The sequence below is a fragment of the Dermacentor albipictus genome, chromosome 5 (assembly GCF_038994185.2).
Source record: "Dermacentor albipictus isolate Rhodes 1998 colony chromosome 5, USDA_Dalb.pri_finalv2, whole genome shotgun sequence".
NCBI classification, from domain to species: domain Eukaryota; kingdom Metazoa; phylum Arthropoda; class Arachnida; order Ixodida; family Ixodidae; genus Dermacentor; species Dermacentor albipictus.
The window spans coordinates 3,978,998-3,997,758 of NC_091825.1; the positions used below are offsets into that span (position 1 = coordinate 3,978,998).

The 18,761-nt window shown below is 44.6% G+C and overlaps 1 protein-coding gene across 11 annotated transcripts in view; it reads left to right on the top strand.

Annotated features, from left to right (window-relative positions):
* The window catches only part of LOC135897525 (uncharacterized), a 31,606-nt gene that overhangs the window by 5,760 nt on the left and 7,085 nt on the right, over window positions 1–18,761 (top strand). For 6 of the 11 annotated variants that reach the window (XR_010563065.2, XR_010563066.2, XR_010563070.2 and 3 more), the window contains 2 exons: window positions 2,608–2,678; window positions 17,423–17,534. Coding sequence is in view for 3 of the 11 variants with exons in the window: in XM_070538237.1 (XP_070394338.1) it covers window positions 2,608–2,678; window positions 17,423–17,534 (183 nt within the window). In the remaining 8 variants the exon portion in view is untranslated. The remainder of the gene's footprint in view (window positions 1–2,607; window positions 2,679–17,422; window positions 17,535–18,761) is intronic. The other 5 variants (XR_010563068.2, XR_010563061.2, XR_010563062.2 and 2 more) reach the window with 1 other exon arrangement.

Below are 18,761 nucleotides of genomic sequence, written 5' to 3' on the forward strand. Positions count from 1 at the left end.
ACACAACTTCATTTCAGTTATTGAGCAGCTGTTAACGATATAATTTGTGTTTAGCGAGAAGCGAAACAGCGCAATAAAGGAACGAATTTATCATGTACGCAACCAGCAGCGCCAGAATGATGCGGCACTGTGGCGCCGCCATGCTCATTCAGTTCGTGTTTATCTTGGTTACAGTGGCTGGAATATTCCAGCCACTGTATTTTGGTGTGAAAGCGTGCTGACCACGCCGGCCGTGCTTTCAGTCGTGTGCGTGGCATTTTGCAATGGAGCTAAATATCGAACTCGCCGTCTTTGCTCATATATACTCGCTCATATTCTGTTCTAGCAGGATCATGAGCAGGATCAACTGCCGCACGCCGCCATGTTGTTTTGGATTGGCTAGGCATTCGTCTTGGCCAGCATTGACTTGCAACACACTTATAATAAAAGCTTCTTCGTTTTTTGTTGAGACAAATAGATGAAGCTTGTTTTTATATATAATCCTACTTAAAACAATCGCTTTTTAGCAGCTTTCACTTGTTAATTTACATCTTTAAAAACGCGCTCTTAGACTGTCGCCATTTTTTTTACTGCGAGTGCACTCTGTTTTCCCGTTAAGAAGCGCGTTGCCTAAAGTGTGACTCAAGGTACCGAAGTGCACTCCCCGTAAGTGCACTCCCCGTAAGTGCACTTAACTTGCCCGCTTGACAGGGGTATTAGAGATGCAGCTTTTTTGTTATTGTGGTGATGATGGCCTCAAAACGAAGTTTACATAGAGCGCTTATGTTTTGTACAGTGTGCAGTCGCGGTAACTTACTCTCTGCACTCACCTGCAGTACAAGAATATAAGTGCAATAGGTACAGTGCAAGTTTCTGCCACCACATGTACCCCTCTGCTGCTTTGCTTTGGTTGCTGTCGTCACTGTGCTATTGTTAAACATTATTGCATTCTTTTTCACTCTTTGCCTGCACATCTACAGCCTGGCACATCTATTGCAAAGCCGTGCTTTTTTGGAGAAACTCTCTAATTCATACCTTCCCTACCACACACGTACAAATGTACTATTGACCCAAAAAGTTAACAAATGAAGGGATCTCACAAAAAGCTGAATATCTCCGCAGCCTCAAAACGAAGCCTGGTATTCCCATTTCCAGCCTCTACTAGTATATGCAAACATTGTGATGTACGGTTTTACTGGCTACTTTTAAAGGCTGCTCGGATATTTAGCATTTTCTGAGATCCCATGGTTCGTAAACTTTTTTAGTCGATAGTGTGTGTGTAGATAACAGTGGCAGACAATCTGCTATCTCAGGCTAGTCTACCATTAGACTGAAGAAACATCTACATGTCTTGCATTAGTGTGTTTACTTTTACAGGTACATCAATTACTATGCCTTCATATCCTACTAAAAATAAGCTAAATGAGGAGGCTTGCTTTGTGTATTCTTAATGATGTCATGTGGGAAGCCAATCCACTTCATGAAAAAAGATCACTAGTTCGTTCTACTAGAGGTGGCTCAAAACCTGGGGAGTGGTGCCGCTATGACATCTAGCAATAGTGATTTTTAATACCTAATAATTACACAGTTGATACAGAATACCTAAATTTTATTTCATCATTCATCATTAGTACAGAAGGACGTCCCGGAGTTACAAAAACTGTCAGTGGGACCTATTAGTAGTTTTAACAATATAGTAATTAATACATTATGGCAACATAGCAGTGATACACATCAGAATACACGAAGTTAATGAAGCGAGTAATCAAATACAAGGAAGGTGATTATAAATACAAGCAAATGAAATAGATGCTGCGTATGAATAAATAAAAATGTAGTAATTGGCACGTTATGGAAACATAGGGATGACACATATCAAAGAACACAAGGTTAATGTACGAGATAATCAGAAACAAAAATGTGCTTACAATATGCAAAGTACAAGTGAAATATATACTGTGCGACAAAAAACTTAAAATTTCTAAAAATAAGGAAGGAAAAAATAAAGACAATGGGATATAGAGAATAAAAGCGATACATTTGGCAAATACAGAAGCACTGAAAGTGGTAAAATGAGTTTGTATATAATATGTGTTCGTGGTAATGAGTCTGTAGCCAGTAGTGTCGATAGTAAATATGTCTTCATATCTCTCTTGAATGTTAATGTTGTGCGGCAGGCTTTAATATGGGGTGGTTTAATTTAGTGTTTAATCGCCATAAAAGAGCAGTAAACATTGACAATTAGTGTTTATTTGAGGAAGGAAAGAATTGTTAGAGGAATATTTCGTATTGTTAGTGTTGGCAAGAGCAGATATATTAAATGCTGAACCCTTGATGATCACCAGTAGGTATGCTACTGACGGTGCACTTGCACAAAACTCAAAATAATTTCAGAGCCCTGAAAACGAAACTTTTTTTTCCCTACTCGTCAGGTGTTTCACAATCTGCACTGATGGTATTCTTCTCGAGTATGGCTGGAGTACATATTTGTGCTGTGCGAATGTTCAAAATGTCAAATGTAAATCAAATAGCTGTTGACCATTTGACTTGTATTTAATTGGAGAACACGCAATTAGAAGTTATCAAATCTTCCTTTCTGTCAATAATTACACATACTGGAATCTTTAGGGAGAAAGTCAGGTGCTTGTGGTGACCATTCTCAAAGGGAACTGCAGTTCCTGAGCGGACATATACAGCAGGTATTTTTTTGCTTTGCTTAGTAATTTCTAGTCGCGCAGCGAGGATGCCTCGCTTTTAGGCAGCCAACGGATTTTTCTCAATTGAGGCTGTAAAAATTATCATTTGGACAATGTGAACATGTTCCTGATGTCATCTTGGTGCAGCAGATACTATCACCTTTCAGTCACTCTCATTTACAAACTTATCAGTTGACCAGAAACCTGGTTGTGACTGGCATTACACGTGTCAAACAATCTAAAAAACATCTCTTCTAAAGCTTTCCGCGGTTTCTGTCCACCTCTTGAGTTTCAAAACCCGCCATAATGCCTTTGGCATTGTGTGCTGCTAATCCCAAGGGCGCGGAATCAAATTCCGACTGCAGCAGCTGCATTTCCACGGGGAAGAAATGCAAGAACACCTGTTTACCATGCATTGAGTGCACATTGAAGAATTCCAGGTGGTCAAAATTAATTCGGAGTCCCCCACTATGGTATGTCTCATAATTATGTCGTGGTTTTTGCACATAAAACCTCAGACTCACCTCTTGTTCCCTGTAAGTAGCATTGGTTACACAAATTTAAGGCCATACTGCTCCACTCAAGGCCTATATGTAGTAGGGGTTTTCATATCCTGATATTTCTGGATATAATTAAATATGGATATTTGACGAAACTGACCTATTGAATATTGAATAACAAATATGTCCACATTTCAGAGAAGTGTGGAGTATTCTTGAAAAAAAAGAAACTTTACATTGCAAGGGTGGACTTTTAACATTGTTGGTACAACATTTTTTTAATGCTTAGCGCAGAAACCATAGACAAGACAGGCGAGAGAAGAGACACACACAAGTGGTACTTTCAACGATTTATTGGAAGTTGGATCACGGGTTTATACATGCAAGCATTTGCTAGCATTCTTGATAAACCTGGCCAGATTGATGTTATATTCCTGTATTGCAGACAGAAAAGCATTTGAGCTTGTTTGACACTCTAAATTAATTGAGAAGCTCTAAATCGCAAATCTTCTGCCATACTTAATTGGCTGAATCTCTGCATACTTAACTAAGCACAAACAATTCGTCAGCATAAGCGATTGCCCTTCCCATGAAGTGCCAGTTACTTCCAGTGTTCCTCAAAGCAGCATGCTTGGCCTCTTGTCATTTTTAATATGTATTAATGATATAGAAGTAGTCAGTCACCCCTTTTAAATAAAGTTGTTTGCTGATGAAATACATTTCTGTGAGCCCTAACTTCTGTTATTTCAATCTCAAAATTGGCCTTCGTCGGATAATTCGAACCTCACTGGTCAGATTCGCCCAAATACAGCCATGTTATGCGCTGAAGCATATGCAACTTACTGTGGTGAAGCATATTGAGAATGGAAAAGGGCCACTATCACAGGACATCACACGTGTTCCTTGATTATACAAGCATGCAGTTTCCTGTCACAGTAGGAGAACCTAGCCACCTAATAAGCATAGTGGCAGCCATTCAGAGCTGTTTCTTACGTTTCAGTGGTGATTTGAGTCCTTTTTTCACCTCCCATGCATGTCTCGTGTATGAGACTGTTAATGAGGCCTAGTATGTCTTCTTTAAGTAAATGTGCCGTGCACAGAGAAGTGGAAAATAATCATGTATTTTGGGAAAGCTAGCAAAAAGGACGGCAGTAAGTTGAAAAAACTGCGTTAAGCCGAGGAGATGTTTATAAAAGCCAACAAAAGAGTGTGAATATATCAAACTCTGAAGGCCTGCCCCTACACCTATTAGGCGTCTTGGTGCTCATACTGTGACTGGAGACTGCACATGTGCATGTATGTAATTTAGGGAACACGTGCTGATTTGCAACAATGGCACCTTTCCCTGCTTGGTATGGTTCTATGCATAACATGGCTGTATTGCAGTGAAGCTAACATTAAGAAAACTAGTAAACTGGGCGAGTTCGTAGCTGTTGATGGTTGCAGGTGTAGCGCTAAACTGAAACGCGGCCAAAGTTAATTTTGAAGGCAAATACTGCAAAGTGAAGCAATGGCACGTTTCAATGTTTTTTTATGCCTTTTGTTTAATTCGACCAGTCTCAATGGTCCCGTCAGGATCGAATTAACGGGCATGCCTCATAATCAGAACTGGTTTTGGCAAGTAAAACCCCAGAAAAATGATCAAATTAATGGAAGTCGACTGTATATATGGCTGTGTAGAGCCACACTGTCTAAAACCGGTACAGCAAAAAAACACCAAGAAACCTAAATGACCCATTGCAAATGCAGTCAACTTTCATGGCATGCGAAAATAATCTAACTTTTTCACGGACAATGATAGTGATAGTTTGCTGATACATTGGTCAGCGGCCGATAGGATTTGCCCAGTTTCTACTATTAATCTTACACACTTGCGCTTATCCCTGTATATAATAGCGGTGTCATATAGAAGAGGGCGACATGGACATGTATTGCAATGCAAAGCAAGAAAATCGTCACCTGATACACTATATTTCTGTGCTCTCTTAAGTTCTCATTAATGCATCTTCCGGTTTGGCCTATGTAGCATCTACCGCATGACAGTGGAATATGATAGACCACTCCTACACTGCATCCGACGAACTCATCTTTGCAATGCTACCACAAACCGGCTTATTTGTCCTTATTGGGTTAGTGGTTTTACACAAGGTGCTTAGCTTATTTGGAGCTGAAAAAACACCCGCACATTACCTTGGCTTCCTATCATTTTCAGGCTATGTGATATCTGGCGTATATACGGAATCTCAGCGGTTTTCACCTGGTCACGGCTGCTAGCTCTTGCATTTGCAAGGAGGCATCGTCTCGAAAGTTCCTGTTTGAGCAGCCTTTCTGCCACCGACACCAACACGTTGTTAGGGTAACCAGCCTCCTTAAGACTTGCAGCCGATTGCTGGAAAATGGTTTTCATTAGGACGTTTTTGAAACACGTGTTAGTTACGAAGGGTGTAAGATTGGGCTTGTTGATAAATTATGCTTCAAAGTCAGGTTAACAGCGCAAAGCCACCAGAAGGGATAGAAGAGAGAACGGAGCGCTGAACTTCCAACTGTTTCTTTTCTTTTCAGAAAGCATCGCTATTTATACAGTCACACAATAGCCCACCAACCCAACGCCACACAAAATTCAACGTGGTGATAGCCCGAGGTATCTGATCTCCTTGTCAGTGAGAGCGATAAAGGGGTGCTGATGCAACCATCCTTTAAACGTAGAATTTCTCCCACTTTGATTATCTCACGTGTAACATGGTCTCCGTGTTTTGCAACGATAAAACATTTTTTTGAATTTCGGCCTACATCCACGTGCACAGCAGTGGGCAGAAAGCCATCCCTATTAGTTAGTTATGCCCCTCTTCACCAAATTCAAATGGGCTGAATGAAATTGGAGAAGGGGTTTCTTAGCTCATGGACTGTAAGCCCAGCAAGTCCTACTATCAGTAGAGATGAACTGAAAGTCAAGAAACTGAAACGTATTGCACTTCAAAAGTCATTTCAAGAGGTCTCAAACACTCGCGAAAGATCTTAGACATCGGGACATTTTTCTAGACAACTATTACTAGGGAAATCTGGAAACACTAAAAAATTGTTGACAAATCTAAAAGCTCGCTGAAAAACTGTTAGTCCCGTGAGGTGGTCATATTTGTGCCTATCTAATTGCGCTAAATATAGGTTGCTAAAGACGGGAGCCAGACACAACCCTATGCAAATGTCTTTCTTCTGCAGATGCAGCCTATTGTTCCACTGTGCAAAGGTTGGCGACATGTGAAAACACCATAATTCTAAATACCCTTCTACGGAAACAACCTGCTTCCTGTGAAAACCTTACGGCGCCATATTTGTCAATACAATCCTCAACACATTGAATAAGGTCATTGAGCAGGATAGAATAATATAATTCTTTGACCTTAGCTGAAAAGGCCTTGAAGCCCTTTTTGCCGTGAAACCTAACAAAATCAAGGATTCGTCAGAACCTTTTACAAGAAACTGGTCATCAATCTCTTTAACGTTCAGCTTTGAAACCAGGTACGGGGCAGCTTGCTTCTGCCAGGTACCCCTTTCGGAAATTATGACCCGAAAAGGAACATCCTCCTTGTGCACTTACTAAAAATTACATCTTTGAACTTTTCCTTAGTTTATCGAGATTCAACTTTCTGTAAATTTCACTTGGTTTCACTGCTACTTTCATAAGTGATACATCCTTGCGCTCATTGAAAACTGCAGAAATTGCTTGACTGGCTTTTTCCAAGAAACATTTAAAGGAAAAAACTGCAAAACCACCCTCTTTGTCAGCTGGTATGACACACAATGATTTGCTCTTCAGGTAAGACTACACATTTTACAGGTAACTTAGAAGGTTGGGGCTTACATCACAACAGGGCATCTAAACCTTCCGAATTCATCCTCGCACCATCTTCTTGCGGGGCTCTTCTGGACACTTTACTTATGACGGACAGGGAAGTTCCGGTTTAGTCCAGCTGGTAGCTTGGGCAAATTTTGGACCGAGGCCAAGAACTTTGCACACACTGTTGGGTAGGATGAAACCTTCAGAAACGTAGACATCACTTGTTGCTTTCTGTCAATCCTTGTTCACATGAGCCCGTAGTAGTCTTATTTGAGGTTGTCAAAGGAACTTGGTGACCTGATCAGCTAAGTGCAGGTGCCTCCACAGAAGATTCTTTGCAGCGCACGACTCATACTGATAAAACATCTGCACGCTGAGGTAATCTCTGTGGAGACACGCCTGCTGAAGTTGTTTGGCAGGTACAATCTTCAAAATTCTTTTTCCGTGACCAACATCCGAATGGTGCGAAACCAGTAAACAACGATTTTATATCCTGTGGAAGCTGCTTGTTATGAATACAGAACCTTAGGACACGTGCTGCTGGCAGCCATGGCAATGAGGGCAACAGTATGCCCGGAATCTCGAGGAACATATTGAAAAAAGCCTGTTGTACTAGAAATGAAATCGACAAGGGTGGCAATATGGGCTTGTTGGTCGGTCATCGTGGGATGGTATCTGGGTAATGCAACAAAACACGGACATAATAAAAGAAAGCTAGAACTACCTGTGAGCGCATATATATGCACAAGTGCATGGTTGAGTAAACTCACAGGTGTTTAATTTGTTTTCTTCTGTTGCTACTTTTTCTTGCATTTTGATTGCTACATATATTGTAATTCCCGCAAAAAGCATCAGCTGGTAGTCACCACTGTATTTTGCTATGCAATTTGTATTTTGTTATGCAATCTTATCTCAGCGCGCGCCTGAAGGCGAAATTGTTGCCTAGGCAAATTATCGCCGAAGTGGAACGTTTCAGAAGACGTCCCCAAGTATGTGCACAAATATTTCACTGAAAAACATTTCAGGCGTATCTTTGCTTTGTTGCTACTAAAATTTCGCAGCAACACAGCATTTCTTTACTCCAAGTTATTTATGAATCACTAGATGTCATTATCTACGTCGTTCATGCGTACTTTAGGCAGTGAAAACGGCACACCCACCTGCGAGCTTCTCCGATACCGACGTGCCTGTTATAAGGCGATGATATATACATATATATGTTGTTCTGGACAAATCGGGCGAAGCCAACATGCTAAGCATATAATGAACGATGAGTACCAACAAATGGGATCTTGTTTTGAAATCGAACTAGAACTGAAGGAAACGAAAACGCAGGTTAAGATTACGGTAGAGATTACGGTTACGTAGTACCCATGTAGTGGTTTCAATACCACTTTTCATCAGGCCTATAAGAAGTGGCGGTCAGATGCAGCTGCATACCGATAAAGCATGTAGTTAAATTACAAATATCGCAACGAAATATTGCTTGCAACGAAGGTCGGCGCAAGCTGGCTGAGAGGGTTTGCTTACCTCCAGAGATGGCGCGTATACAAAGACACACACGTATCGATGCAGGACTTTCTAGAGGCTCCACAAATACACACAGCATCTATTTAATGACATTGCGTCATGCATAACGGCACAGGAAAGCTTCGAGACTCAGCTGCGTTAGTTACGCCAACTTCGAAAAGTAAACAGGAAGCTGCCATGGCACTTTTTGCAGGAAGCAGGTGGCGCTTCATGCATCAGAAACCGAAACAGAAACTAGCAAAACCATTTTTTTTTTTGTAAGCGTTACTCTTGTTTTCGGCGCTCGGAACTTATTCCATTGGTTTGTTGCAGGACGTCCGTGTCATTGAAGGATTCAGTCCCAGTTTAAATGGTTTAAATTCTTCAAACAGTTTGTATTTTTTGCACCGCCAGTACACAGAAGCGTTTTATAACGATCTTTATTGATAAATCGATATGTGGCCATTGTTTATTGCGTTATGAAGAGCACTCGCTTCGTCTTTCCAACAAGACGCGTAGGTTCGGCGCTCCGATTTGCATTTAAAGTGAGCTTTTGATAGCCTTACTTTATCCATTTACGCGCTGTATATGCGTTGTGACGCCTTTCACTAGTTTGCGACGGCGCAGAGTATAACAGCGGAGTCCCGCTGTTTACCTTTAACATGTTAAACGAAGCAAAACCTCGGTAGTGCATCGTAAATTTTTTCTAAACATAATGCAGGCACCACTCGCACCGTTAAAGCATGACTGTTAAGAAGCATTTGCAGCAGCTCATTTGTCACTACGTTGGAGCGAGAATATTGCTCATCTGCCGCTTTACCTTTCTTTACTGCTCCGTATTTTTGTGTATCCGGGTATTTTAATTTTATGCAAACCACCCCTTCCGTGTGAAAAAGAAAAGAATTTAAGGAAAGGAAGATGCAACAGTTGCAAGGAAGGTGCAACAGTTGTGTGAAATAAATAGTGCTTTACTAACATCTGTAGTGACCTGCTGATCGTGCGCCTTGGGCGAATTCATTTTGTGTAAAAATGTGTTCCGGCTACTTAAAAGGTAAGCGTGACGTTGTGGCATCAACTGCTATCTCTCTTGTTGAATGAATTTTCGACAATACATCATTGTCATGGCACCGAGGCAAAACAACTGAAAGGCACCTTGCAACCAAAACGTTGCCTTTCAACATACGACAGGAACACATAAACAAAACATTAGTGTATGCTTCAGTATACCTTATTTTTACAGCTATTTTGAGCTATAAAGCTTAGGTAGTTGTGAAAATGAGAGGCAACTGTGATGGATATAGAAGAGCATAGTGTGCTTGCATGACCAAGAAATTTTTTAAGGATGAAATTTCAGTACTTGAAAACAGTGCATAAAAGTAGAGCACTGCATGGACACTTTTCCCTGGCCTGACCAGAGCCAGTGCCATGCACTGGTCCACCTAGCTCAGCTAGGTTTGTCCAGTTAGCCCTCGAGCCTCAGTGTAGCATGATCCACCTCTCTGTTGTTATGAAGATGCCAACTGCATATGTATTTGCTAGATACATATCTTGCCAAGTAGTTTTCCACTTGCGTTGCTGCCGACAAGTGGCAAAAAAAAATTTAATTTTTGGCAGCAGTGAATAATTTGCCGCCTTGCATTTTAGCTGTGGTCATAGTAATGCAAGCACAAAAAAAATTTAGAAAATTTCTGAGAGAAATGAAATTAACTGGACTGGACATTAACTGGACATGGAAGGAAATAAATTATGGATATACATTCACCAATTATGTTGCACGTTAAGGTGTAGTCCAACCGACTAATGGTTTCCATTTAATTTCTTTATTCATTGTTCAAGCAAGTTGAATGAAGTTCTGTGATTCATTGCATAATTACATCAGCATGAATGAATTCTTGATTGAAGGTTTTCTTCAATAAATACTTGAAGGGGGGATGCTGCAAAATTTCTCATTAGTGAAGGGGATTTGGAAAACAGAAAAAAATGTAATGTGTCACCGCAATGTCGATGAGATCGGTAGATGAATAGGCAACCAGAGTGTAGTGGCTCTGGTTTGAAGAGGGAAGGCAGGCGGCGGCAGATGGTGGTGGCGTTCTGGCCAGGCAGCTGGGCGTAGAATTGGGGGCCCATAGCCCGACTGCTCTCGTTCTGCCCATAGGCGCAGAAACTCGCCGGTTTCGAGCAGCAGTTCATGATCGGGTAGAGTGGCGAAGCCCAGGAACGGGTTGGCAGGAGGTCCCGGTTGGGTGAAGTCCTGGTGGCTCGGGTCCGAAACCTGCCGGCCGGTCTTGAACTCCCGGTCCGGTGGCCGACGTTCTCTTGGCGTCGCTTCCTGGAACTCTCCCTTCTTCTGCCAGCGCACCTCACTTTTCTGCCGCTCTGGTCGATTTGTCCTTTCCTGATTGGCCCCTGGAAGCTCCGTGTTTTCTTCTGATTAGATGCCTTTTCCTTTTATTTTATTCTTCTAGTGCTGCGTGCTCACGTGCCGGACAGTCTTCAACGTTGTCTTCCATCCAGTACGGAATTCGCCTCTGCGTGCACATTCTTTCTCGTCTGCTTCTTGTCTCTCTCCGTCTACCGTACCATGTCACGCACTACACACCACACTATGTAGTACAGACATTCATATTATTACGATCTCATCGAGAGATGCTCAAGAGACGAGCCGCCGCGAGGAAGAATTGAAGTGTGTCTGGGCTCATGGCGTGAGCGAGTGTCGGCCTGGCTGTCTGGCTCCAGTGTAGATAGCATGTAAATAGCCTCTTTCATTTGTGTATTTTGTCTGTGTCTGTGCAACATTCTGGTGGAGGTTAGCGATCCCTGTCCTCTTCACGGCACTCCGAAGTGGTCGGCATATCGAGCTTGTCACCATACCTCCCGGTGACGAGACCGCATCTGCAACGGCTTCAGCTTGTCCGACTGCTCTTATCGTCATGGTTGCCCAACATCGTGACCCTGGTCTCTTCTGTGGCCTGGACGGACAGGACGTTGATGAATGGCTCAAGCTCTATGAATGCGCCAGTGCTAATAACAGGTGGAATCCTACAGTTATGCTTGCTAATGTAATCTTTTATCTCGGTGGCACCCCATGCGTGTGACTCCAAACACATGACGAGATAATGAGCTGGGACAGTTTCAAAGTAAAGCTAAGAGAACTGTTCAGTGACCCCTTCGGGCGCAAGGTTGCCGCGAGAAAGGCTCTTGCGCCTCATGTCCAGACATCTACAGAGCCATACGTTTGATACATCCTAGACGTCTTGTCTCTTTGCCACAAAGCCCACGATACTATGTCTGAAGCAGATAAGGTGGCCAAAAGGCATCACCGACGATGCTTTCAATTTTTTGTTTTCGGCAACGTCTTTCCTATCGGCGCCATGATAAATGAATGCCGTCGCCTTGAATAAGCTAAGAGCCACCGTATCACACACCACATCACGCAGCTACCCAACACCGCTGCTACATCGACATGTGAGGGTCGACCACATCAGACGACCACCTCTGATGACCTAACCCGTATTGTTCACCGCCAGCTCGAGGCCACCTGTTGGCCAGCCTTCTCCGCGACACCTCCCGACCCGCCAGCAACCACAATTGCCAGGATTTAGGCCGTCGTCAGACAGGAATTTGAGAACATGGGTCTGAACTCTGTGTGTTTAACGACTCAACCCAGCGTTCCCCCATTCTCTAGCGGCCCTCCTTGTCCCAACTCCTTTTCTGCCACATATCGCAACCTGTCCAAATGGCGTACCCCTGATGACAAGCTGATCTGCTTCCACTGCTGTCGCATCGACCACGTCGCTCGTCACTGCCGCAACCAATGGCCACCACCTCCTCGGACATACACCTGCGCTTATTCCTGCACCTTTGGACCTACTGTTCCCTATGCCACCCGCCTAGAACCCACTGCCGCTGATGCTCCACCTCCGAACCTTCGCTACAGCCACTCGCCCTCACCTCAACGCCATCAGTCTCGTTTGCCCCAGGCCCGTCGCTTCTCCTCGCCGCCTATCGTCTCCTGGATGCCACATATCGCAACCTGTCCAAATGGCGTACCCCTGATGACAAGCTGATCTGCTTCCACTGCTGTCACATCGACCACGTTACTCGTCACTGCCGCAACCAATGGCCACCACCTCCTCGGACATACACCTGCGCTTATTCCTGCACCTTTGGACCTACTGTTCCCTATGCCACCCGCCTAGAACCCACTGCCGCTGATGCTCCACCTCCGAACCTCCGCTACAGCCACTCGCCCTCACCTCAACGCCATCAGTCTCGTTCGCCCCAGGCCCGTCGCTTCTCCTCGCCGCCTATCGCCTCCTGGATGCCACATATCGCAACCTGTCCAAATGGCGTACCCCTGATGACAAGCTGATCTGCTTCCACTGCTGTCACATCGACCACGTGACTCGTCACTGCCGCAACCAATGGCCACCACCTCCTCGGACATACACCTGCGCTTATTCCTGCACCTTTGGACCTACTGTTCCCTATGCCACCCGCCTAGAACCCACTGCCGCTGATGCTCCACCTCCGAACCTCCGCTACAGCCACTCGCCCTCACCTCAACGCCATCAGTCTCGTTCGCCCCAGGCCCGTCGCTTCTCCTCGCCGCCTATCGCCTCCTGGATGCCACATATCCCAACCTGTCCAAATGGCGTACCCCTGATGACAAGCTGATCTGCTTCCACTGCTGTCACATCAACCACGTGACTCGTCACTGCCGCAACCAATGGCCACCACCTCCTCGGACATACACCTGCGCTTATTCCTGCACCTTTGGACCTACTGTTCCCTATGCCACCCGCCTAGAACCCACTGCCGCTGATGCTCCACCTCCGAACCTCCGCTACAGCCACTCGCCCTCACCTCAACGCCATCAGTCTCGTTCGCCCCAGGCCCGTCGCTTCTCCTCGCCGCCTATCGCCTCCTGGATGCAGCCAAAAAACTAGGCACTACAGCTTCTGGAGGTGAAGCTGTGTTGTCGACCCTGCCCTCAAATTCTCTACTCATGTTACCTACGAACCAAAACTTTCTTGGCATTGACAGGTATCCTGTGTTACGTTCGACCAGCGGGGGCTGGCGATCTTTGAGTAAGGGACCGACGGAAAGGCGCCACCAGTTCTGCTGTGACGACTCGCTTTGAAAGGACGACCAGACATCAGTCCCCAGCCCATCGGCGCCACCATGGCTGTGGCGGCAACTGGTTTTGTAAGGAGGACAATGCGCTGTGTCCCCAACGGAAGGGTGCCGAGATGGCTAGACACAGTAGCCAGAGCAAGTATTGTTAGTGTGTACACCGTCAAGGTCTGCTTGGAGCAGGGGAGCTCCTGGAAGATATTTTGCGGTGCCGTCTCATGCAGCTTAGAACCCGTCTCACGTGTCAGTCAACGAACAGATGCGGCGGCCACTGACTGCAGGGTCAAAGGTGCCTGCTCGGGTCAAGCACAGTGTCTGCGAAAACCCTCTCACCTCGGTGTGGTCAGTGCAACCTGTGCAGAAGTGAGTGCGTAGAAGAAGAAGAACAACTTTATTGTAGAATAAAACGCTCAATGGGTGGAGCCCCTAGACAAGGGCCCCACTGGCTTCCGCGCGCCGTCTTGCTTGTCGGATGATGGCCCTTTGGACCTCTTCCTTTGAGCTGGACAGCGCCGCCTCCCATTGTGTATGCTCCGCAATTTCTGTGTTTGTCTTTTGTGGATATGCCGTGCATGCCCACGAGATGTGGTCTAAGGTTGGCGTGGCTCCGCACCATGGGCATGTGTCCGTATATCTTTCCGGATGAATTTTATGGAGAATGTGCAGGTTGTTATATGTATAGGTTTGCAGCTTTCTCCATATAACCTGTTCTTCCTTAGTGAGATTCTTATCTGGGGGTGGTAGCTTCATTCTATTTCCTCTGTGATAGTTTAAAATTGCAGAGTAGTTCTGGTCAATCGGGATCGGGTCGTCAGAGGCTTCCTGTGAGCACCCGTGGGGTGTAGCATGTGCACGGGCTACTCTGTCAGCCTCTTCGTTTCCCCTGATTCCCTCATGACCGGGTATCCATAAAAGGTGAAATCTGGCTCGGGGTTTTATATCTTGCATAATCCTATAGGCTGCGGTGCATACTCGTCCCCTGAGGTAGTTTCTGCATGCCGCTTGAGAGTCTGATAGGATGGTTATTTGTTGTTGGTTTGGTTTTGTCGCTTTGATAGCAAGGGCTATTACGATTTCTTCTGCTTCCACGATAGTGGTGTTGTGAGTGGAGGCGCTGATGATTTCTCTGCCCATGTAGTCAGTGACAGCAGCTACCGTTCTTTTCTGCCTGCCTGGGTATCTTGCCGCGTCCACGAAGCAGGAGTTTGGTTTGTCGCCGTGCGTTTTTTCAATGTATGCAGCTCTGGCTTCTCTTCTGCCTGCATGTAGAGTTGGGTCCATATTTATGGGTATTGGCACCACTTTGATGCAGTTTCTGATTATTGTGGGGATGGGCTTAGTTTGGTTGTTTTTCAAGGAGCTCGTGATACTCGAGTCTGCCAAGGAGTTTCCTACCCGTGGTCGTTTGTGCGAGTCTGTTTCTTTGAGTTATCAGCTGAGCGTCTGCCAGTTCCTCGAATGTATTATGAATTCCTAGAGACATGAGTTTTTCGGTTGGGGCGCACTGCGAAATTTGTAGGGCGATCTTGTAGGCTTTCCTTAAGCACGAATTGATCGCATCCCTCTCTGTTTTCGTTAGCTGGTAATACGGCAAGCTGTAAATGAAGCGGCTAACCACCAGACTTCTTATTAGGCAAAGGGTGTTCTTATCCTTCATCCCCGTCCTTTTCGTGGCTACCCGCTTTATCATTCTCGCGACTTGTTGTGTTGCCGTCTTGATGAGGTTAAACCGTCCCCCTCAAAGGCGGGTTGGTTACGATGACTTTGGACGCTCCGAATTGGTCGGCGGTGAACTGCTGTGTTCCGTCACCTAGGGATTTCAGGAGGACAGTGTATTTAAGGAACTGTTGGCAGCTCTTCAGGGTGCATTTCTTTTTTCAGTCATGTTAGACTGATGAACTGTAACATTCTCATGCAGATACTGTAAATAAATCCCAGATTCCTCGTTCTTGATGAGAACAAGTCTCTCCCTTCAACAACGTCCTCAGTGTGGATAAGTTTGATGACCGCATGGGCCAGCTACCATCTATTTCATGCCCGACTCCAACCATTACACCTGTCACTGCACTCATCGATGCAGGAGCACATCTTTCTATTATAAGTGCTGCCTTCCGATGACGACTGAAAAAGCACTTCACCCCAGCGTCAGCACGCGTTGGTCGCGTTGCGGATGGCGGTACTGTGCCTATCATCAGCATATGTACGGCATGTGTCAGCATCGCCGGCCGCCACACTCCTGTTTTCTTCACTGTAATTGCTCATTGCCCCATGACCTAATTCTCGGACTCGATTTTCTCTCTGCGCATCCTGCTCTTATTGACTGCTCTGCCAGTACCCTTTGCCTTGAGGTGCCGATTCTCGTAGAACCTTCTAACGCACCCCAGTGCCGCTTACACCCCACCTGCTTTATTCGCCTGCCACCGAAGTCAACAGCCTATACTGAATTGTTGTGTTGCCCACCTGTTCCTGATGGCGAGTACCTCGTCACTCCCCTGCCCAACATTCCACTACAGTATGACATCACCGTGCCTCACAGCATTCTGACTGTTACTGCTAACCATACTCGCATGCCTATCTTTAACTTTGGATTGGGAAAGCAAATCCTACTGCAAGGTATTTGCCTTGTCAACGTTGATTGTCTCGGCGACCATCACGTAGCAGCTTTATCAACCGATGGTTCTTCTGAGCTTAGCAGGCCCCTCGCACCAGCCTCGGGCACCGATGCCAACGTAAAGAAAATCGTTGCGGTGGACCTGTTCTCTGCGCAGGCTGACAGCCTTTGCAAAGTATTATCGTCCTACCGAGATATTTTTTACTTCAAACGATCGCCCTTTAGGCCAGACGCTCGCGGTCCAGCATTGGATTTCTACTGACGATGCTACGCCTATTCACCGATGACCATATCAAGTTTCTGCATCGGAACGCCGAGTAATTCTAACTGAAGTGAACAAAATGCTAGATAAAAACATCATTAAGCTTTCTTCGAGTCCCTGGGCGTCACCTGTGGTTTTGGTTAAGAAGGACGGCACGTGGCGCTTCTGTGCGGACTACCGTCAGCTGAACAAAATTACTATGAAGGACGTCTACCTGCTCCCAAATATGCTCAATCAGCTTAGTAAGTTTTAAAAAGTAGGGTACGCTGTTCACTCCATAGAGAAATGTTTTGCGTTCCTGGTTCATTGGCCTTGAGACGAAATTGACCTCACTGTACAGAACTATAACATGGTTGAACTTCAAAAGTTCCTCCCATGAGAATGCAAAGCTCTCCAGTAGGATGGGTGCAGTTGTCTAATGTGGCTATCACTAATATTACCCACAGTCAAGATTCTATGGCACATATGTTTCTTTGACTAACAAGGCCAACTTAAAGCAAGATGTGTGTTTTAACACCATAGATCAGCAGCACATAAGCTCCACCTTAAATGTGCTTGTTCACCTAAATCTGCCTGCATTTGGAAAGGTAGTGCAAACGTTAAAATTAAATTAAATTGTGGGGTTTTACGTGCCAAAACCACTCAACATATCAGACGGATATGTTGAGCTAACAATGTGGACTGATTGTATAAGGCGAGCAAGCTGCAGAGAATTGCTAAGCTTGATGTGCAAACCTCATTTCTCAGGCAAATAAATTGTGCAATGTCTTTTGTTTTATTATTGATGACTGCTCTGCCAGTCTGCCTGAGTTGTCATTTTTTTGTATTTATCATAAAGCAGACAATTTCATGTTTTTGTAGTTGTGTGACACAGAGTCATTTGTTTCTTTACAGCTGTCGTCTTCTCGGAAGCAGGCACTGATGCTTGGAGACCTGCAGAGCACAAACTGCAGCATGTATGCCGAAATAAACAGCTGTTGCCTATTTCAAATAAAACCAATGTCAGGCAAGGCCCCTTTTTGCTGTACTGTGCTTGCAAATTGCGAAGCAATGATAAGACACAATGTAGAAAGAAACATTTTCTTTTATTTGGCGGACATTAGAGTGGCATAAAAAAAAATATTGAGCAGCCCCAAGTCAGTCACTACACCAAGCAGCTCCACTGCAATTCACATGACCTAGGAATCCCAGCCATACAACCGAATGATTATTCATATAAGTGACGATCAAGATCATTCTTCACTTGAATGCCACGGAGCGCTGTTCAGTAACAGCAGTCAGTTTGTGTCCCTGCAAGCAGGAATATTAATTCGTGTTTTGGTTATTGGTGACATAATGAAATTTATAGTTTTCTGGCCCATCAGATGTTTGAATCGGAAATAAATTCTCCAAAGATGTACACCTTGTCAGCGGTACATGCAGGATGATTTGAGGTGGCCAGAGACTTTTGAGTGGGACTTCGGTATCAATGGAGGTATAATGTGTGTGCATGCTTCAGTACCAGGGAGATTGGAGGCAGCATCAAGGCAACCTATAGGCACTGCGTGAAAAATCTTGAAAGCTACACTATTTGCTAATGCCCTTCTGCCCTCTGCACTTGATAGAATACTTTCCAGCTTTAATTTCAATCAGAAAAGAAATTTGGTATTTTCTGATGCTACCTTGACATGCAAACAAGTTTTTGTCATGTAGGAGGAGAGGGGGGTTACGTTAAACTACACCACAATTTATAAGTTTTTCAGCGTCCTATTTCATGTGTGGTACACTTTCTTTAATTTGGCTTGCTGACCTGGCAGTTGCATAGTCTTGGGCCAGGGATGACTGGATGGGAGAAGACAATGAGGAGTACTGTTCATTGTTTAATATGCGCTTGTGTAATATAATATGTCAAAATAAAAAAACGAGTGATATTTTTATGCTTTAAGCGTTTTGCAGAGTGAAGTAAAGTTATAACGAATTTTGTTTTTTTCTAAGAGATGAGAGAAGATGGTGTTGCTTGCTCATGACGTTGCTGGGATACCCTAGTACCTAGCTCATAACTCTTTAGTGCAGTGAAGATCACCAGGTAGAAACCACATCAATTTTTAAGAGTTATGAATCTTCAGCATGAAAGTAAATTAGTGCTTTATTTTATTGGATATGTTCCCCTTTTGGAAAGTCCTGTGAACAAAATGAAAATCAGCAAAAGGAACAAATAAGAATTTGGAACAAGCACGCTATCAACACAACTAAT